Genomic DNA, 25,389 nt, shown 5'->3' with positions numbered 1-25,389 from the left:
GCTAGCGTAGATGCTGCCTGATCTGGCGGGGCTGCAAACTGACTCTTCTTCTCATGGGGTGATTTCATGGCTTTTCAGGAACTCAGCATTACTTGATATGAGCTACATATTTCCTCTGGGGTCACTTGAAGCCTCCAGATATCCAGCTGAACATTTTTAGCATCTTTCTGCTGAGATCTTATTGCTCCCAACTCCAATATCCTAAACATCACCAAACCAGCTCTGCTCATACACAGGACACACATGGATCTGTGAGAAGCTGTGAGAATACGTGCCCAATCCTGCCACCTTTCTTGCTTTGCCATCAAAGTTGCTAACTAGCTACAGACTCTGGAATTTTTAATCTTGCAGGGGGTATCAAGAGTCCAATACTTGACTTCCCAAGCGTAAGGAGGCACTTCTGAAGCTCTTTAGGGAGTTAGTTCCACTGAAGTCTTTTCCCATAGGTTTGAGGTGAGAGAGAAGGACACATCCAATTCACAAGGAGTGGGGTAAGTAAAACAGTACAATATGGCTCCTTTAAGAAATCTTCTACCTATTTCTTTTATCTTCAACCTCTTTTTTAGATTGGTAGTGGGTGGTCAGCTCTGGATTTGAAATTGATTCTTGACTATTTCCTTTGGATGTTTTGGACTGGGCTTCAACTTAGGGCTTCATCTGTGACATTGAGGAAAAAATTCTATTTTAATATTCCTTTGAAATTATAATAATAGCTAATTTATGTTGAACACTTGTTATGTACCAGCTACTATTTCATACATGCATTATCTCACTCAGTCCTTCCCATGATCCTTTAAGGAATGAAAAGTCCAGAGAAGTCAACTAATTTATATAAAGTCACCCAGGTTGTAGGTTACACAATTCTGCCAATGCTGTGTATTTTCCTTTTAGAAAAATGAGAATGATTTTGTTTCTTAGAAAGAAAATGCTATACATTCATCGGGGGGAAAATGCTACAACTGTTTATAATTCTGGCTTTCCAATGGTAAGACATAGAATGTTGGAGCAAAATTAATATCAACTGTCACTTGATAAGCATTTTAGTATATTTATTTGCCTAATTGTCACAGTGAATGGTTTTGTCTTCATGTTGAGACCAGGAAGAAATTGCATGATTTCCCCTAGATCATACAACCAGGAATGACTGGAGCCAAGATTTAAATTCAGACTTTTCAGATCATGACTCACAGTTTACCTTTCTCTCTACTCTGATGGGACACACTAGCAGAAGGAATGTATTTCATGGGGTCTCTGAGCTGTGGCAAATGTTTAAAGTTTGATTAAAGCTACTTTCTAACACATTTGACTCTAGATGAATCAATATTATAAAGAAGTCAACATATTTACTAAACTCCTTGAAAGCAAAGAACATCTTATTCATCTCGGATTCCCTAGTGGCTGGTCCAAAGTTGATACTTTATTAATGAATGAATTGATGAATTAAATTAATAAATTAATGAATAACTTTCTTTAAAACTCTTTGGTGGAAAGTAAGCTTTTATGTGAATTAGATTATTATCCATCTCTTGGGTATTTGCATTTTATAAGATGATCCTGGAAGAATTCCAATGAATGAGATCTGAAGCTGAATTTGTGATTTTGCCATTGAAATAGGGTTGAAAGAGTAATCGAGACAGAGTTTTTCTCTGGAGTCTCAAATTTCTTTGCAGATATGACAGCATACCATGTCTATATGCCTTAAGAAAAAAGTAGAATTATCTTTGTTTGGGTTACAAAATGTCCAGAAACTTTGTATCTCAGGAAGCATGTTCTTCCCCACCCTTTTTAAAATTACGTTCGATTTGCCACATCCTAATAATTTCAGGCATCCAGAAATGGAGCAACCTGCTTCTAACTTCTACTAAGGGAAGTGTTGGCCGGGTTTTGTAAGGAGGATTGAAGTGTTGGTGGGGTAGACCTGATGCCCTTTTAGATACTCTGCCCAGAACTTTTTAGAGATTCTGGAGTTCATTCAGATAGTGATGGCAAGGATGCGGCTAATCAAGTGTGTCTGTTGTCCGCAGGTCTGAGGCGCAATTACAGATGTACCATCTGCAGTGTCTCTCTAAACTCCATAGAACAGTATCATGCCCATCTGAAAGGATCGAAACACCAGACCAAGTAGGTACTTTCATGCTTTCACCCTTCGGTCCTTTTGTATATAATTTATAGCATGGTGGGGAAAAAAAAGGCTAAACATTTTAATTATTTCAAAATAAGTCAATGGAAAGCACATCTCTTTATCTCAAAATTTCCCCTGATATTTATACTGAAACCTCTAGGGCCTGCCTAGCACAACTTAAAGATGGCTTCTCCTTTTTTAGCACAAGTAATGACAGGCTCTTTCATCTGCTTGTTTTTATTCTTTAATTTTTTCAAGAACAGTTCAGCACATTTTCACAAACTTTGGGAAACTCTTAGATCTATCCTAAGTGTTTTTAAAGAAACAATGTTATTTCTATTTGGGAGATGTGCCAGGCTTCAGTGTTGTGAAGTCAAATTCTATGAATATCTTCTACCACTTACCATTTCTAGGTGAAAATTGTTGATTAGTACAGAAACCTAACAAATTCTCTAGTATCTTAAGTTATTTGCATGCATAGCTATTTCTAGTTAAATGACAGCTTGTTCTGTTTTTCCTCCCAAATTCTCATAGTTTTTAAACCAGAATAGGCTATCGTGCATAATTTCAACTATATTTATACTGTGCATCTTTAAAAAAAGATCAGTGATGTTAGCTTTGTAAGTATTTAAAATAGCTGCTAGGACTACTGAGAAAATCTAATAAAAAAGGAAAAAACAAAAAATATCTCAAAAATATATAATTTTCCTAAGTGTAATTGTTTTGATTTCTCTCATATTCATTACCAGAATCATTCAACAGATTTTACTGTATCAAGACCTCATGAATAATGAATGATTCAGTCAACAAACATTTATCGAGTGCCCACTACATGTCAGCTCTGAGGTGTGCCCTGGGGAAGAAAAGCTGAACTGAATTAGGTCTTTCTCTTGCAGAGCTAGCTCCCTTCTAGGCAGGGGAAATAGTCATGTGAACACAGGGATTGTTCTCTAATACTGTGAACACCCAGAGCTTTGAGTACCCAGGAGGGAGCAACCAGGGCAAGACTGACAGGGACATCTGTACAGAGCCTGAGCCTGAGCACATAAATGAGGTTGTGGTCCTAATAACCTTGGTGCCTCATTGGTACTCAGTACGTATGAAGGGCTTCATAAACATTTTTGATGGAATGAGTGTGTGATTCTAAAAGAACGAGTAACAATTTTCTATGCAGGAGTATGAGGAAGGTGCTTTCCAGACAAGGATTTTTTTTTTTTTTTTTGCAAAGTTATTATAAAGATACAGGTTTCAGGGGTCTAGAGTAGGTGAGGAAATTTAAGCCCAGAGTTAGTGATGGACTCTCAGACTTCCCTCAGTTTATGCCTTCTCATGAGTAAAACCCCTTTCATGACTTGCTGGTACTCTGATCCACCCCCAGAGGATTTTATCAAGGTAATTCTTCAAAAAAAAAAGATTTTTCTCTGATTTGTTGTGGGATACCCAGAATGCTTGTATTGAATACTGACACTGCTGCCCTACCCCAGACAGTCTATCCGTTGTTTCTCTAACTGGCGCGTTGTAAGAGGCACCAACTGCGTTCTAACCCACATGCATCTGATGGACACAGAGATGCATTTCAGGTAGCTGCGACAGTCAGTGAAAGTCTTTTAGGGACATGCATTCATTGCTGTTAATAAATAGAAAATGGTAGAGAATAGTGACTCTAAGTGGCACAAATTCTGTAAATACATCATGCATATAGTATCTCCAGCTTCAGGAGACTATCTGCCTCTCCATGTGTACAGGTCTTTTCAGATCCATTCTCTCATTGAATCCCCTGAACTACCTTCAGATAAATGGCATTAACCTATTATTTTATACAAGAACACAGAGGCTAAGGGAGACCAAAGAACTAACTGAACATCCCCTTGCCAAAAATGGCAGAACCAGGACTGAACTTAGCAGTGTCGGACTCAGGCTTCTGCTTCTCCCATCTCTCTGAGTTACTACAGACAGGCCTGGCATGGAGGACTGCCAGTAGAGTATAATGATGAATTTTGAAAAAGAAAGCATTACTTTCCTGGTGGCTTTAATAAATATGTGTGACTTTAGAAAGGTTCGTCTCCTAACAATGCTGCCTTCTTTCCAGTAAACAAGATACTTGTCCCTACCGCAGTAAACACAAGGTTGCTCTCCTTCTAACGAGTGGATCGAGGGCAAAAAGCGCTTGCCACATGACTGTTCCATCTGCCCTTATAGCTAATGGATATTGTGTGTGGGGTGTGTGTGTGTGTGTTTCTAAGACAGATTCTTCCATGATTTTCTGTAATCCCCCTGTCAGCTTTGGCATCAACTTTATGCTAATCTCATTAAACAAGTTGAGAGGTTTTCCCTCTTTTCTAAACCCTGAGTGAGTTTGTAGTAAACTGCTATTACTTCTTATTTAAATATTGGGAAGGGGATGCTTGGGTGGCTCAGTCATTTAAGCGTCTGCCTTCTGCTTAGGTCATGATCCCAGGGTGCTGGGATGGAGTCCCCCATTGAGCTCTCTTTGCTTGGCGGGGAACCTTCTGCTTCTGCCTGCCGCTCTCTGTGCTTGTGCTCTCTCTCTCCCTCTCAAATAAATAAATAAAATCTTTAAAAATAAATAAATAATTTTAGGTAGAATTCATTGGGAAGCCATGGAGACTATACTATAGGCGTATTTTTATTAAAAATGTAATTTCTTTAATGAAACAAGCCCATATTTTCTATTTCTTCTTGTATCGATTTTAAATTAGTTATTTTTCAATGAATTTGCCATTTTATCTACATTTTTAAATGTATTGGTATAACGTTGTTCATGATATCCCTTATTTTATTTATAATTGTCTGTAGGATATTTCTCATTCCTAATATTATTTGTCTCTTCCTTTTTTAAAAAAATTGTGTGACCATTTTTATTAGAAGTTTATCAATCCTTATTAGTCTTTTTGATGAATGAATGTTGGGGTTTGTTGATTTTCTCTGAGTATAGTTCTTTTCTGCCATTTAAAAAATTCTTTTCTTTCTACTCCCTGTGGATTTAATTTGCATTTCCCCCTAGCTCCCTCATAGGAAAGTATAAATCATCAATTTTCCACTGTTTCCTTTCTTCTAATATATGGATTTAAGGCTCTCAATGTCCCTTACCACACTGATTTAGCTACAACCCACAAGTTATTTTTTGTATCCTAGAGGTTTTAGTAGGTAGTATTTTTTATTATTATTTATTTCAACTTACTCTCTGATTTTTACTGTGAGTTCTTCTTCTACTCATGACTATTTAGAAATACTCTGCTTACCACCTAATATGTAGGGGATTTTTCTATTAATATTTTGGGGGATTAATTTGTACCTGGATTCCACTGTGGTCAGAGGACATACTCTAAATGATTTCAATCTCCTAAAATTTGTGTAGACTTGCTCTATGCCCCAGGCAAATGTTCGATTTTGGTAAAACTTCATGTTCCCTTGAAAAGAATGTGCCTTTTTCAGGATAAATGGTTCTATATATCAGGTCAAGTTTTTAAATCTTGTTCAATATTCAATGTCCTTACTGATTTTTTGTCTGCTTATTACATTCATGAGAAACAGAAGGACTTAAAAAACTTCGTACTGTAGGTATGGATTTGCCTGGGTGTCCTTTTAATTCTATTTCTTTTCTTTATATATTTAAAGGTACACTATTAGATGCTTACAAATTTAAGAACTTTTCAAAATATTCCTATTGAATTGGCCCTTTTAAATCACCTTTTGTCATCAAGAAATGTCCTTCGTTACTAGTAATACTTTCTTTAAAGTATACTGACATCTGCTGCCCCCAATTTTTCAAAGCTTTCAAAGTTTTCCCTTTAAATTTTTTGGAAAGATTTTATTTATTTATTTGAGAGAGAGAATGAGAGAGAGCATGAGAGAGGAGAAGGTCAGAGAGAGAAGCAGACTCCCTGTGGAGCTGGGAGCCCGATGTGGGACTCGATCCTGGGACTCTGAGATCATGACCTGAGCCGAAGGCAGTCACTTAACCCAGTGAGCCACTCAGGCACCCTTTTCCTTTAAATTTTATCCAGCTTTTATTTTTTTCTCAAGTGGAAGGTTTGTACGGTATCAGAGCTGGAACTGGAAGTCAGCCAAATGGTTCTTAATGACCCTAATCTGACCGATTAAATCAATGTAAGTATTAAGGTGTCAGTAATTTTCAAGGTCTTATATTTATATTTTTAGTAATAACTTCTAGAGAGGTGTTGAGATGAGAGATTATTAAACTTTGTAGTGGAAAGAGCACTGAATTTTGAGTCAGGGGATTTTATTTCTAATGCAACTTTGCCACTGAGTGACCAGGGGCGGTGACAAATCTTCTTTAGGTCTCAATTCCTTTGTACTAAGTGCTTAGTGATGACAAGAACATGACAAGTGTGTGTCCACTTTCCATACCTTGCTCATGATCCTGGTATTCCTCTCTACTAATCCTGACTTCAGCTTTAAAATTCTTCTCAACACAGGTCCCTAGTCAGCCTTCAGCATTCCTTGGAGCTAGCAATGTTCCTTCAACATTATGTCCAGGAGCTCAGAAGGTGAACTTTTTTGTAAATAGGGTCTTTGCAGATGTAAACCGTTAAGAATCTCAAGATGAAATCATTCTGGATTCAGGGTGGACTCTGGATCGGATACATGGTGAATTTATGAAAGGAAGGTAAGGGATATTGGGACACACTGAGAAGCAGGCCATATGAAAACAGAGGCAGAGACCGGGATTCTCTCTACAAACCATGGAACACCAGGAGCCAACAGGGGCTGGAAAGCAAGGAAAGATTCTCTTCTAGAGCTTTGGAAGGAGCTGCTGATGCCTTGATTTCAGACTCCTACCCTCTAGAACTGAGCATAGATTTCTGTTGTTTTAAGCCACCCAGTTTGTGGTGCCTTTTTTAGGGTAGCCCTGGGAAATGAATACATTGTGAAACCTACTTACTTTTTTCCGTAAGTATCCCTAAGTCGTGTTTTTCTGGGTACCTTCTTCCTTGTCTATGCCAATAAGGATGACAATGACAAGGACAACGATGATGGTGGATATGGCAAGGGTGCCACTGCTGTTAACTGGAGTGAAACTTCTGTGCAACTGGGGTATAGCAACAAATTAAAATGCTTTGAAAATGTTACTATATATAATACACGTGGCATCCCTGTTAATGGCCAAATGTTAGAAAACTGAGATTCACAAGAGTGACTTGTCCAAGACCCCAAAAATATGGTTGGCGGACCCAAGAGCAGAAGTCAGGTTATCGGCCATCAGTACTATTACTATTATAATAATAATTAAATAATACCATTGTTATCGTATTGCTTTTTACGAGTAGTAAAGAGACTTTTTCTTCTTTTGGCAAATATCATAAACAGCAAAATGGCAGTCAAATTTTGCTCCACAATTAAATAACAAGAAAAATACTAAGTATCTAATGATATTAAAGGTTTAGAAATGCAAATGATCATACTGACATATGAAGCAATTGCCTATTAGTAGATTTTTCATGGTTTCCAGGGGATATAGTCTGTCAATTAGTACAAATGATTAAAATGAAATTTAAAGGCACATGAGTACATATCATAGACTAATGAACAATTCCCCCATAATGGGCTTAAATTTGAGTTTAGGGAACACTTCAAGCCTCAGGACATTCATTATATTACCTAGAAATAATGGACATAAAAGTTGTCATTACTTACTTTGATACTTCAGTTGGTTGAAAATGAGACACAAGTGTCTAAGAGAATAAATCAGGCTGACCAAAAGTTAGTAGAAATTTCTAAATATTCTTCTTTGAAAAGAAGCTTTGAATGCCAATATCCATTGCTTTCTCTGCAGTTTTTCCCAGCTTTTATGACTCCTCCAAACAAAGCCTCCATATTGTTCATTTTCCCATCATATTCATGTATTTCTTAAGTGAAATAAATAATTGAGTGATTGAATGGAGATTTAGACTAATTTTCAGAGCTGGAATGTGGTTGTTTTATGTATTTTTTTTTTTAGATTTTATTTATTTATTTGACAGACAGATATCACAAGTAGGAGATCACAAGTAGGCAGAGAGACAGGCAAGAGAGAGAGGAAGGGAAGCAGGCTCCCTGCCGAGCAGAGAGCCCGATGCAGGACTCGATCCCAGGACCCTGGGATCATGACCTGAGCAGAAGGCAGAGGCTTTAACCCACTGAGCCACCCAGGTGCCCAGGAATATGTTTGTTTTAAATTCCTTGGAATTTATTTCCTGCATTTAGGATAGCGGTTAGTTATCTGAGGAGTGTACAATAATAAATAAGATAGTTTTACAAATATGGCAACCATCAAAAACTGTCTGTACTTTTAATAAATAATAGTTTAAAACCCCAGGGAATATTTAGAAGCAAACAAATAAATGAGGAAGAAATCAATGCATGGATGTCTCCAAAGGCTAAAGATCTAATATTTTTTGTGGAATTTTCAATGTGGTTTATTGGCACTAACCAAGAATTTCTTTCTTTTTTTTTTTTTAAGATATTATTTATTTGAGAGAGCTAGAGAGTGCAAGCACAAGAGTGGGGGAGGGTTAGAGGAAGAGGGAGAGAAAGAGATCCAAAGCAGACTTCGTGCTGAGTAGGGAACCTGATCCTCCATTCCCAGGACCCTGAGATCATGACCTGAGCCAAAGGTAGACATTTAACCAGCTGAGCCACCCAGGTGCCCCTGACCAAGAATTTCAATAATCAGAAGGTTTGGGACTTTGGTATTGTGCTATATTTTTTCATAAGAAAGTTTTCTTTTCTGAAAAACATAAAATATACACACACACACACACACACACACACGTGTGTGTGTGTGTGTGTATAAAAAATTATATATATATAAATATATATATATATATATATCCAATAATAGCTGGGATAAACAGGGCTTATGACAGGCTTTAAAACAGACCCACCTTTCCCAAAGAGGGTCAAGTTATTTCCCTTCAACTGATAACTTGTAAGTTGCTAGGAAAAGCTTAGAATCAAGGGTGAAATTTAGAACGTAAGGCAACTGATTTGCTTATCCCACATTATGATTCTGGCTGTGCAAAATGGCTCTTCTAGGAAGAGGGGCTTATGGAGTGTCACCAAGCCTTTCTAGCCAAAGGGAATCCCAGGCACTGTAAATAGGGAGCTTGCTCAATGTCCACAAGAGCCAAATTATAGAAAGAACAGAGATGTCCATTGACAGAGGAAAGGATAAAGATGATGTGGTGGATATATACACAGTGGAATATGACTCAGCCATCAGAAAGGATGAATACTTACCATTTACACTGACGTGGAACTGGGGGGTATTATGCTGAAGGAAATAAGTCAGTCAGAGAAAGACAATAATCATATAGTTTTACTCACATGTGGAATATAAGAAACAGCACAGAGGATCATGGGGGAAGGGAGGAGAGACTGAATTGGAAGTCATCAGAGAGGGAGACAAACCAGGAGAGACTCTTAACTCTAGGAAAGAAACTGAGGGTTGCTAGAGGGAGGTGGGTGGGGGGATGGGGTAATTGGGTGATGGGCATAAAGGAGGGCCTGTGATGGGGTGAACAGTGAGTATTATACACAACTGATGATTTATTGAACTCTACATTTGAAACTAATGATGTATTAGATGTTGGCTAATTGAATTTAAATTAAAAACAAAACCAGGGAGCCTGCTGCAGGCGTGAGGGACAGGGTTGTGGCAGGCCTGTGGGTCAGAAATGTTCTCTAGCCCTGTTTTTAATGGGCAGAACATTCAAGTCCACTACTGTCAGGAGCCCTTCCTTCTTTGAGGAAGGCCTCTGATGAAACAGAGTTCAGCTTCTGAAAAGGAAGACACAACAGCCTTTAGAGAGAATTCCAGAGAAGCCAGAGAAAAACTATACATATCACTATATATAGCACTAATGCACAATCCTGAAAGCTCTATTTTTCCAAGTCTCACTTGCATGCTTTTGCTATATACGCCATACCTAGGGATACATTATAATTACAGTATGTGACTAGATTAGGCCCTTGCAGGCTTGAGATTAACTAAATAGGGAGCACTTTCATTCTTTCATATTACTTCTAGAATTACCACTGGTACCCAATATTCTTTAGCTCACTCATTTACCAGGCTCCTCCTTTTGGGGGGGACTGATAATCATTATTTTGTCCTGCCTGAAATTTGCATAAGTCATGGCTATCTCCAGAGAAGTTGTTAGCTGATAGTTTAGTGTCTCGGATTTAATTGTGGAGACTATTATGGAGACAATTGTGGAATGTGTCTTTGTTATGCTGCTTCAGCGATTCGTCCAGGACCAGTCACCAAGACTTGGTTCCAAAGAGTGGATTTGCATCGAGAACAGAAAGAACTAGAAGGAGAGTGGTGGAGCCCAACAGGCCTGGCCTGGGAGACACATAGCTAAAGTCCCCATGTCAGCACCACGTCTCACACCCTGGGCAGTTAACAACAACAACAACAACAACAACAAAAATTAAGTCAGTCTGTTGAGACTCAATTTACACACAAGATGAATAGATTTGAGGGGTACAGTGGGATGGGTTTTGACACTTGTGTCTACCATGTCACTAGCAGCCCAATCAAAGTACAGAATATTATTTTCATAACCACCAAAAGTTCTCGTGGGCCCTTTTAAGGCTCACAACCCCCCATCCACCCAGCCAAACACTGATTTCTGTCCCCACAGCTTAGTTTGACTTGCACCAGAACTTAGTGGAATATAATATAGTATGCATTTTTTCTGTGTGGCTTCTTTCGCTCAACTCAACATAATGCTTTGGAGATGTGTTTGCCCTGCTGCGTGTGGCAGCCATTCTTTCTTTCTCTGTGTGGTTGTGAACAAATCATGTCCCCTCACCCAGTTTCAGTGTCTTCATCGAAACAGGAAGGGGCTGGAAAATGGGAGTCGTCAAAGTCTCTGTCATTCCTAACATTATCTAATTTTATGACTTTGAGGTTTACCTTCTTTAATTTTTTTCATATTTTTCAACTGCCAGAAGATTGGCGGTAAATTGATTCTTCTTTTGTGTTTCCTTCTCTGCTGCCCAGTGGCCCAGAAGCTGACCAATCCTTGAAGAGTTAGCCCTATGAGAGGAGAGGTGTCCTGGAGGCCTGGTCTTAAACGAAAGACAGAGGGGCTCGTCAAATGCTTATGACTTCGGGGCAAAAGGGATTGAAGTTGGTTGTATAAAAAGATAAAGAAATTTATTTTTAACTTTATTCCAAGTTATGAATATGGTGCATAATGCTTCTTAAGCATAGTGGCTTCTTAAGCATAAGAATAGGTAAGAGGGAGTCAGGAAAGTTCTAAGGTAGACCTTGGCCCTTCACCTGAGCAGTTGAAGCTTCTGGACTTGCACTCCTTCTGGGTCTTCTGTAAGTTCCTATAACTACTTCTCTCACATTTCACCAGAGTTCATTAGAAATGAGAGTATGTCCATTTATAAACTAACTTTAGCTGCCATTGACTTTTACTCTAGCCAGACTTCAGTATAATATTGAGTTTTGCCAGCATTTGTCTAATCTCTTAAAGGTTATCCTGAAACATGAAATGCCAGGAAATTGGATTACATAAATGAAAGATCTCACTTCATTTAGGTCAGTTTTGTTGGGGAAGTAGGGAGAGGAAATGAGATGAAAATGGAAACTTGCCTTGGTTGCATTATCTTGTTTAGCTATCTACCATCTCTCTTCAGTGTGGAAGACAGAATTGAGCAAGTCCACTTGGCTGTGATTTCCATAGTGTAGTTGGGGTAGTAGTGAGTGATTGGACATATCAGTCCCTCACCCCATTTAATTCAATCCCATTACCAGAATCTATTGAACACCTACTGTGTGCGGGACATTAAACAGGCCTTGGGGACAGCAGAAAGAGAGGCAGAGATAATTATACATTTCATCAAGTTTAAAAGCTAGTTGAGGGGATGCAACATGTAGTCAAGCAATTACATTTAAGAACCACATAGGATATATTAAGTGTAAGAGGTACAAAATGTTGGAATTCAGAGGAAGGAATCATTGCATCTGATTGGTGATCATTAGGAAATGTGCTTGTGAAGTGAGTGCCATGAAGTGGTTTGGGAATGAGACCATCTGGGTTCAATCCTTGCTCCACCATCTGCTAACTCTGTACCTTGAGCATGTTACTCAAAGGCCTTTCTGTGACTTAGTTTCCACATTAGGAAAATATAGTAGATTATTTAAAAAAATAAAATAAAAAACTTAACAAACTATAGTGAGAATTGAGGGTTTTTTAATTTTTTTTTTTAAGATTTTATTTAGAGAGGAAGAGAGTGAGTGAGAGAGAGCACAGGAGGATGAAGGATCAGAGGGAGAAGCAGACTCCCACTGAGCAGGGAGCTTGATGGGGGGCTTGATCCCGGGACTCCAGTATCATGACCTGAGCCAAAGGCAGATGGTTAACTGACTGAGCCACCCAGGTGGACAAGAATTGAGTTTTAAGAATACCAAAAACAGCAATAGCAAAAAATACTAAAGTGTATAGACAGTACAGTACTTGACACGATGTTTTTTTTGTCAATAAGTGTTCATTGTATTTCATATTAATGAAATTGCATTTGAAATGTTCCTCAACGAATGAGTAGGTGAATGTTGAGGTAACATTTAGTACTTCAGTTCCAAGTACTGTTTCTGCAAGATTGTCCCAGAATTCTTGGTAGCAAACTCTCTTTTCTTGCCCAGGGTTGGGGCTTCTGTACTCAGACACCAAGTGCAAGTCTGCTCAGTGTTTAGAACCCAAACTTAGCTTAATCAGACAGTTAGATATAAAGAGCGATCTGAGAGAGGCCTTCCAAGAATGTCCTCATTATGAGTCTCTTGTGCTCACATGCTTTCTACCTTCTCTGGGTACTCATTTTATAGAACAGTTTCAAGCTTGATATATAATCTCTCAACTCCAGAGAGAACATTATCTGAATATCCCCTATTACATGTGGTCTTTACACCTTAGCTCCACTCAGGTTTTCTGCTTTATCCAGCTCCGATTACAAGTTGCATTTTGTCAAACATCTGTAATTAGCACATTTAGCTCCAAACACCATGAATTATAAACCTTGAAAAAAAATAAATTGAAGAATCCTCTTGGCTGAATTTCCAAAAATCACTATCCTAACATTCTTTGAGACTCCCTGGATAGAGTTTCTTTATCATTCTGAGTACATGAATTTATTTTTCTTTCCCATTTTCATTTTTTTTTATCATTTAAAAACTGTATTCTTTCTACTCAGGCATGTATGTGCTCATACTAGATTCTGGCTAATCTCAACATTAGCTGATTAAATCAACTTCGAGTCGTGGTGTTTGATAAATGCCTGATCTTTCAGAATTGGAAGGGTTTTCTCAGGAAACAAATGATCTCTGTGTATGAAGATAACATCTCTTTAAGCTTAGGCCACTATTCTTTAAGTTATAACTTAATGATAAACATTTTGAAGATTTTTGTGTTTTTTTTTTCTTTGAGTTAATATCGTCTAGACCATTCTATGTTGTGTTAAGAATAGCCAAATATAGCCAGAATCTGGACTTCAGTCAGAATATAAATTTACAGAACTATCATTATAGTCATGTATAACTGTCACTCTTAATAGTCCTTAACAGCAAATAGAAAATGTGTGTTTTTCTATAGCTTTTAGGGTCCCAGAAAAATCTCAGCCCATTTCATGCTGAGTAGTCAAATACAAATCAAAATCTATAAAGCTAGCTTTCGGAAATGTTGGTGATATTTCAAGCTCAGGACAGAAGTAGTTCAAAGCTCTACCCACAGCCTCTGGTGCTATTATACTCTCCAGAGATCTATGTATTTTCTCTTCCTTATTTAAGCACCCTTTCTTCTAAAGACACCTAACAGGATAACATGTGCACTTTACTCTTTTTGATTTCCAAAACCATCACCACCGAACTTATTTCTGTTCTAACAAAAAGATCTTATAATAACCTTGAAGTGGATGAGTTTCAGACCTCTAATTTTATTTCCCTGACAATGGATAAAGTTGAAATAATAGATTTCATTTCCTAACATCTTTTCAGTGCTAAGTAAGATAAACTTACTAATAGGTAAGATTTTCATGGTCAGACAACTTACTAAATTAGAATCTATGTCCTTGAGTATCTACATCAGAAAAGGACACTTTAGGTTTTGGTCATAGATGGGTTTAGCTGGGTGTTCTAAAGTTACTCATTTTAAATCCAGGTTTAGGTCAGCATAATTCTTACTCAGGGCAGCTGAGTAGGGGAAATCTTCAGATTTTTCAGCAGCTTCCAGACCTGGAAGGTTTGGAAATTAACTATACAGGTTTCAGTTTCTTAGTCTTGGAACCAGATGTCATAATTGTGTTATTCCACATTATGTAAGAGGCCTGAAGGTGAAAGTGTGCCTCCTATGGAAAAGAAAGACCAGATAAAAATGTAATCTGAGGTGTTCACTATGGCCAGGAAATTTAGTGGTCGACATCTGTTCCTTTATTTATTTATTTACTTATTTGTCTGTTTGTTTATTGAGAGAGAGTGTGTGCAGGAGTTGGGGGAAAGGAGAGACAGAGAGAGACTCTTAAGCAGGTTCCATGCCTAATGAGGAACCAGACAGTGGGCTCTGTCTTACAACCCTGCGATCATAACCTGAGCCAAAATCAAGAGTCCGCTGCTAAACCGACTGAGACACCCAGGCTGTTCCCTTTTTAAAAGTGAAGGAAAGGGGGTGCCTGGGTGGCTCAGTGGGTTAGAGCCTCTGAGTTCGGCTCAGGTCATGGTCCTGGGGTCTTGGGATCAAGCCCAGCAGGGAGCCTGCTTCCCACCCCCCCAACCCTTTCTGCCTGCCTCTCCACCTACTTGCGATCTCTGTCTGTCAAATAAATAAATAAAATATTTTTTTTAAAAAGTGAAGGAAAGAAGTCATGCTCCCTTATGCCAATATGTTAGGAGAACATCAATACAAAGAAAAGATATGTCAATGTTTTCAAAGTATGTGGAGAGGCCCCTTTCAAGTTTAACTCTTAAGAAACTCTGTTGCAGGTAACTTAGGAGTCAACCTTCTAGACCCTGCAAGTGGTATTTCTGTAGTGCATCTATAGAGTTCATTTCTGTGGATGGAATTTGGTCTACTCATAGTCTGGAGGTTTCTGTAAGGTGACACGTCATGGTGAAGGAACACCAGAACATTCACTGATTGGGTCAGTAATTTAACAAATAAGAGGCCCACTGTGTGATAGGTTCTAAATCACTTAGTGGGGAATAACAAATTAATAAGTTAATTTCCTATCTTTAAAGTGCTTATGCAATTTTTTAAATGCCTAAGCCCTAAAGCTTTGTGATTCCAGAGAGATCCCTCAGTTCTTGGGTTCACTGAAATTCCTGGAGAGGACGCTGGTGCCTGTACTCAGTGATGAAAGTCAGGGAGCTCTCTGAGCAGCTGGCCACGGAGTGTGGCTGGGGTACACCATGGGCCACTGTGCCCACCTGCACGATGTCATCACCGGAAATGTAGGTTCTAAGTGCGGCTTTTAGTGCCCAAACTAGCCTCAAACCTGAGTTATGAAGGGAGGAAAGAAGTCAGGCTCAGGAGCCATCAGGGGTAACAGGTACGAATAATATGAGGCACCAAGAAGTGCTTGCTGTTTTGTTGTATGGACTTCAGGACCTTATCCCAAAAAACTACTTTCTTTCCTCAAAACTTCACATTTTTTATGTTTTTTTTTTGAACCCTTATTACTTATTTATGGTAATTTAAGTCTTGTAACACCTAATAGGATATTTCATTGCTATTAAATGAGGGAAGAAACCAGGAAAGAAAATTATGTTACGAATAAATGACATTTGTGATCAAAGAATGATGATTAGAGATTTTTATCTGTCCAACTTCTATTAGAAACCACTCTAATTATTCTTTCTGTCTTCGTGCTTATAACACTTTCTCTAGTGTGTGGTTCTAGGAAATGATAGCAAATGATTAGCTTCTATAAGATAACACACAGATAAAAGAGTAAGACTGAATCAGATTTTCATAACAAGAACTGCTTTATTGTTTGAAAGCAGGTTTTTTTTCTTTCATTTTGTTTTGTTTCATCTTTTTTTTACTATCCATGTGGGTAATTTTTCTTTTAACCTAGAAGTAGAATTATTCCTGGATCTTTTGATTAAAATATCTCATCCTGGGCCCAGAATGGATGCTCAACAATTAATATTCTTTCTTTTCTCAACTGTTTAATTAGGGTTGAGGCCAGCACAGGATTCGAATGACTGAAGTCAATGAATATCATGAATATCATTCCACAATATTCTCTGCTAATTGTGAATAATTTCCTTGTTCTCAGGAGGGATATGACAGGCTGTAACACTCGACCTGCCTTATGATGTGATTTCAGGGACTTGTTTTCTTCTCTCACAGTGATACCCTTCCCCACATCCACACCTGCCAGCTAATTGCCAAATTAATTTTTACCACAGGGGGAAAAAATACTGTTGTCTACTTTCTCATAGAAGTCCCAGGGATAATAGCATAATGGGATGTGGATTGTGTAAATAACAAATATGAGAATCTTACCTGTGAGAAGTTTAGGTGTGAGTGGCCTGAGATAGAAATATGGGGGGCATCATCGAGTCAGGTAGAGAAAGCTGGAGGGGGACCTGAGACTTGGCAAGGGCAAACTTGGCCTGTCTGGGCCCAGGGCCAGGCAAGACTAAAGAGATAATAGTTGCTTTCTTATACTCTGATGTATATAAAGACAAGTGAAAAATATGGTGCTTAATGAGTTAAATATTTTTTCTACACAAAATATTTCTGGACTCCCTTACCATCACAACTTTGTGCATTATGATTTCTTTGGCTTGTCTAGCTTAGTGCTCATAAAGCAAAGATTTCAACTTTTCTGAGATAATCATAGATGCACCTGACCTCATGAGTTACCTGTTTTTAAGCTTAGGAAAGACAAGGAATAAGAACCTCCTTTATCAATTTTAGTCAGGGAGAGGTGAAGAGACAGCAGATATGTGGTCTCTGAGAGTCTGGGGGAACCTGGGATGAGAGAGTAAGGAAGACTCCTCCTCCTTCGGCCACTGGGCAGAGGCCAATATCTGCCCCTGTGGGTGGTCTGACCATGGGGAACAAAGGTAGGGGTGGGAAGGGGCCAAGGAGTCCCATTTCTGCTTCTGAGCCTCCTCCCCACTGCTGTAGTCTCTCACTGGTTTTCAGAGTCAAAGGACAGAACCATTGTAGTCTAATAAATCATGTCCTTATCATCCATTCCCCTCTGTGTGGGCGCAATCAGAGAGTTGGAGGGGGAGGAAAATACATCAGGTCATGCAGAATTATGCAGACCGAAACAATCTTTAAAACATTTTTCTAAGTCAAATTATAAAATCTAGTTTAGAACATTTCCTTTTCTTTCTTCTTTCTTTCTTTCTTCATCTTCTTCTTCTTCTTCTTTTTTTTTTTTTTTTTTTTTACTTTAAACCTATTTCTTCTACCATGTGGTTCAAAGAAAATGAATTGCATCTGATACCTTTGGATTTAGATAGCAGATAGAATTATGACTTCCTGGCATGTCCTCCTTTCCTAAAGCTGTAATACTTGAACATTCTCAATTCAGTTCCGTTCTGTATATTTACTGGATGTCTAGCTAATGTCTGATATCACAAGGATATAAGACCTGCCAGTAGTGTGATCCTACCTTCAAGAAGCATAAAGTTTAATGGAGAAAATAAATGAACAAACAAACACAAGAAAAGAGCATTACAATGCTAATAGAAGAGAGTGATTTTATATAATATCACTCAAAGAACTGAGAGAAGGGAGTGGTGAGTGCAGACATGAATAACCAGAGAAAAGTTCTCGGATGAGATGAGCTGGGGAACAAGGATGAGTTCAGTTTGGGGGGGGGTGCTAAGTTTAGTGGTAACTAGGTGGAGATGCCAGTGGGCATTTGGGGTTATGGGTCTGGAGTTCTGAAAATAAATGATGGCTGAGATACAGATTGGGAATCATCAGCTCATAGCAGATTATTGAAGGAGATGGGATGGAAATAGATGTGATCATTCAAGGAGTGTGTATAGAGAAGACCAAGGATAAACTCACATTGATGCATGCATGCACACACACAGGTGACAAAGGAAGAGAAACTAGTGCCTTTTCTCATAATGACACATTTTGTCTTTCTTTTCTAAGTAGGAGAACAGGATAGATTAGTGCTTTAGAAGCCAAGGAAGAAAAACATTTCAAGAATGAGTTGAGCTGAAATGAACATTTCAGTTCAGAGTCACTAAATACCAAAAGGTCAAGTAAGAAGAAGACTAAAAAACCCAGGGTTTGTCACCTAGGAGGTAATGGTTGATTTTTGCCAGGGGAGTCTTGCTGAAGTTTTGATGCCATGATGACCACCATGGCTGAAGCAAGAACGAAGTAAAAGTGTTCCTTACCAGTGTAAGAGTTTCCCTTAATCAGAGTGAGGGAAAGGGCCCTGCCATCCCAGAGATGACCCAGTGAGAAGGGCCAAGGGGGATGTGTAGCTATGTGACGGGCAGAGAGGAAGGCTCTGCATGAGAGCTCAGGTTAAATAGAAGAACCCTATTTTAAAATAAATAGTGTGTAGAATTTCATACAAAAAGAACTCTACTAGAAGTAGACATATCAGGTCAGAGGTATTACCCACTGAACTTTTTCCCTGGGCCCTGCTGTTCTCTAGAGCTGAGGAACAATTTGACAACCATTGTTGGCAGGACAACAGAGGAGAGAGTCACAGGTGCCTGCCTTCTCCAGCCTGGGGGATGGAAGCAATTCTGATAGAGATTGGAAGAGCCTTAGTGAGTTAAGTTTTAGATACATTGCATTTGAAGTGATGGTACTTTATCCAAGTGGGAAAGTGCTGTAGGTAGTTAGAAGCAAGTTTGGTATTCAGGTACAAGCCAGGGCTTACAGTGGAGATTTTGGAGTCACCTAGATAGGTTAAAGTTCAAGCCTGGAGAGCAGGTGTGTAGCCTCCAAAGTAGTGAAAGGGGCAGAGAGAAAAAACAACACCATGAACATTGTATCAGCCAGGATTCACTCAGAGAAGCAAAACCACTAGGAGGTACCTCCCTCTTCTCTGTCTTACACACATATACACATATGCACACAGACTCTCTCATACAGACATGCACACTCACACACAGACACACAGAGACACAGACACACTCTCTCACATGTACACACAGACACATAGAGACACAAACAGACATGCTCTCTCAGACATACACTCAGACACACTCACACATAGACACTCACACACAGACTCACACTCTCACATAGATGCACTCATTCAGACACACAGTCACACCCAGACACACACTTATATTCAGATACACACTCATGCACAGAATCACACTCTAACACACAAACATACTCATACCAAAGCACATACTTACACACACCCATACTCTCACACAGAGACATAGTCTCACACACACTCTCACACTCTCACACTCATACCCTAACACGCAGATGCACAAAGACACACAGAGACACACTCATACACACCGTCTCACACAGATGTACTCATATATTCACACATAAACACACACTCACACAGAGACATAGTCTCACTCACACACACTCTTACATACTTAAATCTTTACACACACAGATGCACAGAGACACATACACACTTTTTCACACAAATGTACCCAAACACTCACACATAGACACACTCTCACACAGAGACATAGTCTCTCGCATACATTCTCACACACACACACAAACACACATTCATACACACAACCCTCTCACACACACACACACACACACACACACACACACACACATATACATAGGGATTTGGTCTTAGACAAGTGAGGGAGCTAGTGAGGCACCCTCTAAAACTATTCCTTTTACATCGGATGCTGGAGCCTGACATATGCAGGACAAGCTGTGGGAAAGGGAATGGGTATAACGTGCAAAGGACAAGCAAGGACAAGCGCAAATTGTCCTCCAAGCATGAGCTGGAACCTGTGAGCGTGGACAGAAGCATGTCAATGGCCACCACGTTCGACCTCAGTGGAGTGAACATTCCGCAGGAGATCTGACACTGTGAGCTATGCCAGCACTGACCTTATGAGTGTGAAAAGGCAAAACCAGAAATGGACAGGGAAGGGAATCCTAGGAAATGTCATGAAGCCTAGCCATGCCTCGTAGCTTATTTGTTTTGTAGCCACGCAACAAAACCACCACAGTACACTAAGAAAGCTGCTAAATAACAACATAAGGCAGAAGAGTCAAATGCCAGATGAAAGGCCAAAACATCGAGTGCTGTTGTTTTGTCCCTCTTTGAAAAAAACTAGACAAACCAAAAATAGAGTGACTTCAAAGGTTTCCAATTTTCTCAGGAAGATAAACTTGTTTTATTAATGAGTGCCATTGTAGAAATCCTTGCTTTAGGTATGTATAAAAATGATAAATAAAGGACCATTTCTTTTTTTAACTAAACCGTATGTCTTTAATGAAAATGTTCTAGATTCATGTGTGTCAGATAATTGACATCCCACTAGGAATGAATTATATACCCAGAATATTAAAAAATTAAAATATCCCCTGGAGAATACATGATTTTATCTGCATACTAAGATTGATTTGAAGGGAGAGATACAATGATTTGTCTTCTCATTGATGAGCAAAACACAAATACTGTTGGTGCTATGGCCCAGGGATTTATTGCAGAGCTTTCATGGGCAATGAACCATCTGTGGTTGGAAGTATTATTATTTATGGAACTTGTTCAGGACAACAAGTTACGATAAAATATTCAATTTCCCTTGGTGAAATTGCCTATTTTACTTTATACACACACACACACACACACACACATATATATAATATAAATATATTATATATATACATATTTTTAATAACTGAATTAGGATAATGAAAGCTCATTCTAAAGAAAATAGTTTCACCACTTTGTGAACAGGTGAGGCTAGAGACCCGTTAGGTGGCACAGATGTTGGTCACAGAGGGGCTTATTGGCTCTTTCCTTAGTGTTCTATTCTTTTCTATCAGCACAGTTTCCAGAAGAGATCTAATCCATATAATACATACATCAAATCCTGCTCTCACCTTTCCTCCAATCTCCAGTTAGATGTAGTTGGGCAACTCAAACTTAACATGACTAAAAAGAGAACACTTGATTTCCCTCCACAACCTTACACTTCCTTCTTCCCTGGGCTCCCCATATCTCTAAACAACACTGCCATTTGTCTAGGTCTTCAAGGCAGAAGTCTGCAAACTAATAACCTTGATGCCTTTCCTTCCCCCCATTTCCTTGTCTGACCTATCAGTCAGTACTATGACCCTGCCTCTGTGTATCCCATTCCCCCGTCTCTGTTCTTGGCATCCTAATCCAAGCCTCCAGTCTCTATCTTTCTGGACTCATCTCCATCGCCTTCCTAACTTGCTGCCTGTGGGCACATTTGCCTTCTTATATGCCATTCCTCACACAGTAGCCAAAGCGAGCTTTTACAAATGCAATCAGATTTTATTCTTTTCCCCTGTAAATCCACTGAAGGCATCCCATTGAACTCAGAAGAGAATCCAAACTCCTCCTGCTGACTCACACAGCTCCAGTGTGATCTGACCTCTACCACCAATCTGTGCTAGCTCAGACCACCCCCCTCACCCCCAACCCTGAGAATGCTGACCAGCCTCCATTCTGATTTTCAAACAGCCAAACTTTTCTCTGCCTTAACTTTGTGTTTCCTACACTAGCTGGAATCTCTTCCTGATATGTTTTCCACCAACTACCACGTGACCAGCTCCGTCTTGTCAACCAACGTGTGTCAGCGTCTCCCAGGTGTTCTCTGGGAGAATTATATACACTTTCACAAATAGAACAAAAGTTGCAAAAGAGTAGAGATTTTCTGGATCTTGTTCCCCACTATATCTTTAGTGCCCAGAAGGGACCAACCCGCAGAAAACCAGAGGTGCATTCTAGTATTACAGACAGTCAGAGTCAAATCATCTCAAATAAGACAGGAAATATCCTGTCAGGGGAAGGCAGAGAGTACTATGGAAGGGCAGCCAGCTCAGCCTGTGAGAAGACTCCCTGAAAGAGTTGGAACTTAATGTGGGTTTTTAATGAATCAATGTACAGGAAAGGTAAAGATGTTGGTCTGAGAATTGACATCACCATTAGAAAAGTCTGATTTATACCTTCAGAAAAGAGTCTGGAGTATATATAGAGAAAAATAGGTCAGAGACAATAGCCAGAGATAGGAGCTAGAATAAGTGGTCCTCAGGGTCATTAAAGAGAATGAGGGGGACACAGACAGACAGACAGACAATACTTATCCTATAGGGTGGAGTCACATGGAAGGACTTTAAAGATATCGCTCTGGCAGCAGATTGGAAAAGCCTAGAAACAGAGACAACAATTAAGAGATTAGTGAGGTAGTCCAGGCAGAGGTGCAGAGCTTCTGAACTGGGAAGGCAGTTGCAGCCCTGGGTGGAAGAAGGGCTAAGGGCGTCATCTAAAACAGGAATGGCGCCCTGCAGTGAAGGACAGATGTATGCTGGGAGGGGAGGGGCTCTGTGCACAACCCCAGACTTCAGACTTGCACCGCATGAGCTGGTGATATCACTTGAATAAAGAAGGGAAAGCTGATTTGAGAGAGACAGAGGAAAGTCATGAGTTCCCTTTTATTCCTGTTAAGTTTGAGATATCTGTGCTGCATTAAGAAAAACCTTCCAATAAAAATTAGATATAAGAGTTTGGACGGGAGGTTACAAAATCAGTAAGGAGTGGAAACAGATTTCGGAATACCCATGGAGGTGCTCGTTCACATGATAAGCACAAGTGCATTGAATAAAAAGAGGATATAGAATAAAACAGAGGCAAGCGAGGATAAAACCTTGGCAAATGGGAAAATTTAAGTGTGGTTGGGAAAAATTACATGAAGGAGATCAAAAAGGAATAGTTATAGAGGTAGGGAAATCTTGCGGCTAAAATCTCAGAACACTGGATGAAGTGTTTTTAAGAAGGAGGGAATGATAGTCATTTTTAAGAAGGAGGCAAATAGGCTGTGATAGGAGAGAAATCTGGTAAGAGACAGGTCAAAGGTTATCTGCATAAGTCTGGAAGTCTGGAAGTGCACTGTTTGGTAACCTTAGTGAAGGCAGTATATGGAGTGGTCAGGAAGAGAAGATAGACTGGCATGTTGACGGGCAAGTGAGAGGTGAGGAAGGGGAGATGAGGGAATATTCACTGGATGACTTAACTTTGCATAGATGCAAGAGAACCTAGAGAAGATGGGGCAGAAAACTCAAGGCTTGAAAGAGAAGATCGCGTCCTCTGGTAGAAGGAAGGGCCCCCCTCTGAGACCGGAGGAAGAGCAGAGGGATTCTAGGCACATTATTCATTGGAGAGAAGAAAGCAGGGGAATTTTCAACTGCATGAGTTCATTCTTATCAGTGAAGGACCCTGATGGCCTGGAGGAGAGGCTGTATACTTCCTAGTAAAGAACAAGGGCTCTGGCAGTTACCAGTTGTCACATAATTCACGAGTCGCATGACGTTTGGAAAGTAGCTTAACCACTCTGGGGTTCAGTTTCTTAACCTGTAGAATGGGGAGACCAGTGCCGATCTCACGGGGTTATGAGAATCCAGTAAGATCATTACCATAAAGCTAAGCACCGTGCTCTGTCAAGGCAAGCTCAGTATGTTATTGCTGCTATTGTTGTCACTGTTGATCTTGAAGACTGCATGGGGTATGTGGGATGGTCACTAAGAAGTATCTGAAAGGTGGTTGATGAAGAATCAATAAAAAAGATTGGCAAATGCCACTTTTTTGGGGGGAGGGCAAATGCTATTGATAATCCCATTGGGATAGATGAGGAAGTGGCATGAGGCAGAATGGCATTTCCCCCCAAAGACTGTAGTGTATTTATGATTGATTAACACTTTCAGGTGAGCTCCATGAAGACAAAAGTTTATGTCTAGTGTTCTCACTGATGAGTTTCCAAAATCTAGATGTGTTTGTTTAGTGAATTTCTGTTTGTTTTTAAAGACAGTTATGGGTTTGTAATTGCCCAAAGCAGAAGCAGAAGTTGGTGATTTGATTGCTGTTGTAGCTGAAGCTTACTCTTTCCTTGCCTTTTACCCGATACAAACACCTTGAAGTGACAAAATTACTTAGGGATAATCCCATCTTTTATCATGTCAGGTTGTAACTATAAGGAATTTTAGGGACCGAAGTACTAAGATGGAACAGTAGTGACTTTGATACATTTGACACCTGTAATATCTATGCCTTTGGTGGCAGAAGTAGCTATTGGCAATGCTCTTGTTAATTTCCCTCACTTTCAAGCATCCTCATCTGAAAACTGATGTTAATAAGAGCTGTGCCATTGGATGTGATGATTAAATGAAATAAAGTATGTGAAATGCCTGGTGTACTTCTTGGCACAGAAGGAATAATTGGTAAGTATTTCTTTCTTTTCTCTCCTGTATTGGCATAGGAATGGATTCATGCTGAAAGTATGATATAGAAGAAATTATGTTACACTAAATTCAGGAGTCCTGCATTATCATGCCATCCATATCACTTCTATTCTATGAAACTTGAAGCAGTTCACTTTAAGTCATCTACAAAATGTAGAATAATAATTTTCCTACTTTCCCAATGGGATTATTGTGAGGATCAAATGACATCAGGCATGAAAAGCTATATGAATGTAAGGTGTCATTATTATGATCCTTAAAACCACCTAATAGACATTCTTATCTTAGGACGAAAGTCAACCATGGTCTTGGAACTCTTCAGCATTTTCAGGCCCTGTTTTTCTGCGATGGCCAAGAAACTCAGCAGCTACCTTGAAGCACAATGTATCACCTATGACTTAATAACTCTAAAACCTCAGAATATTCAGGTTTCCTCGCTATGAACTATCGATTATTGTGTAAGAAATTTTCCGAAGCAAAGTAGCCAAGCAGCTTAAATGAGGAATAGTTGCTTTCTCATAGAATCTGTGAGTCAGGAGTCATCCGCAGGCCTGAGTGAGGCTGAAGAATATGCTTTCAAGATGGCACACTCATGTGCCTATTGGCAAGAGGCCTCTGTTCCTCACCACAGGACTCTCTCCTCATAGATGGTGGCTAACTTATTCCAGAGGGAGAAATCCAAGAAGAAGAGTGAGGAGGGAGACACAGTACCTTGTGCAACCAAGTCTCTGAAGATTCAATCCATTAATTATACTATTTTTCTAGAAGTCCATCAAGTCTAGCCACACTCAAGAGGGGTTGGGGTGGAGA

General features: G+C 39.4%; 1 protein-coding gene across 1 annotated transcript in view; it reads left to right on the top strand.

Moving 5' to 3' along the window:
• Positions 1-25,389, top strand: part of LOC111144606 (zinc finger matrin-type 4) — a 369,394-nt gene that overhangs the window by 295,812 nt on the left and 48,193 nt on the right. Inside the window, exon 6 of the mRNA XM_022498988.1 lies at positions 2,025-2,121. Coding sequence (XP_022354696.1) covers positions 2,025-2,121 — 97 coding nt within the window. The remainder of the gene's footprint in view (positions 1-2,024; positions 2,122-25,389) is intronic.

This window comes from Enhydra lutris, unplaced genomic scaffold (assembly GCF_002288905.1).
Source record: "Enhydra lutris kenyoni isolate GAN:26980312 unplaced genomic scaffold, ASM228890v2 scaffoldscaffold11, whole genome shotgun sequence".
Taxonomy (NCBI): Eukaryota; Metazoa; Chordata; class Mammalia; order Carnivora; family Mustelidae; genus Enhydra; species Enhydra lutris.
This window is presented reverse-complemented; position numbering and strand designations above follow the sequence as displayed.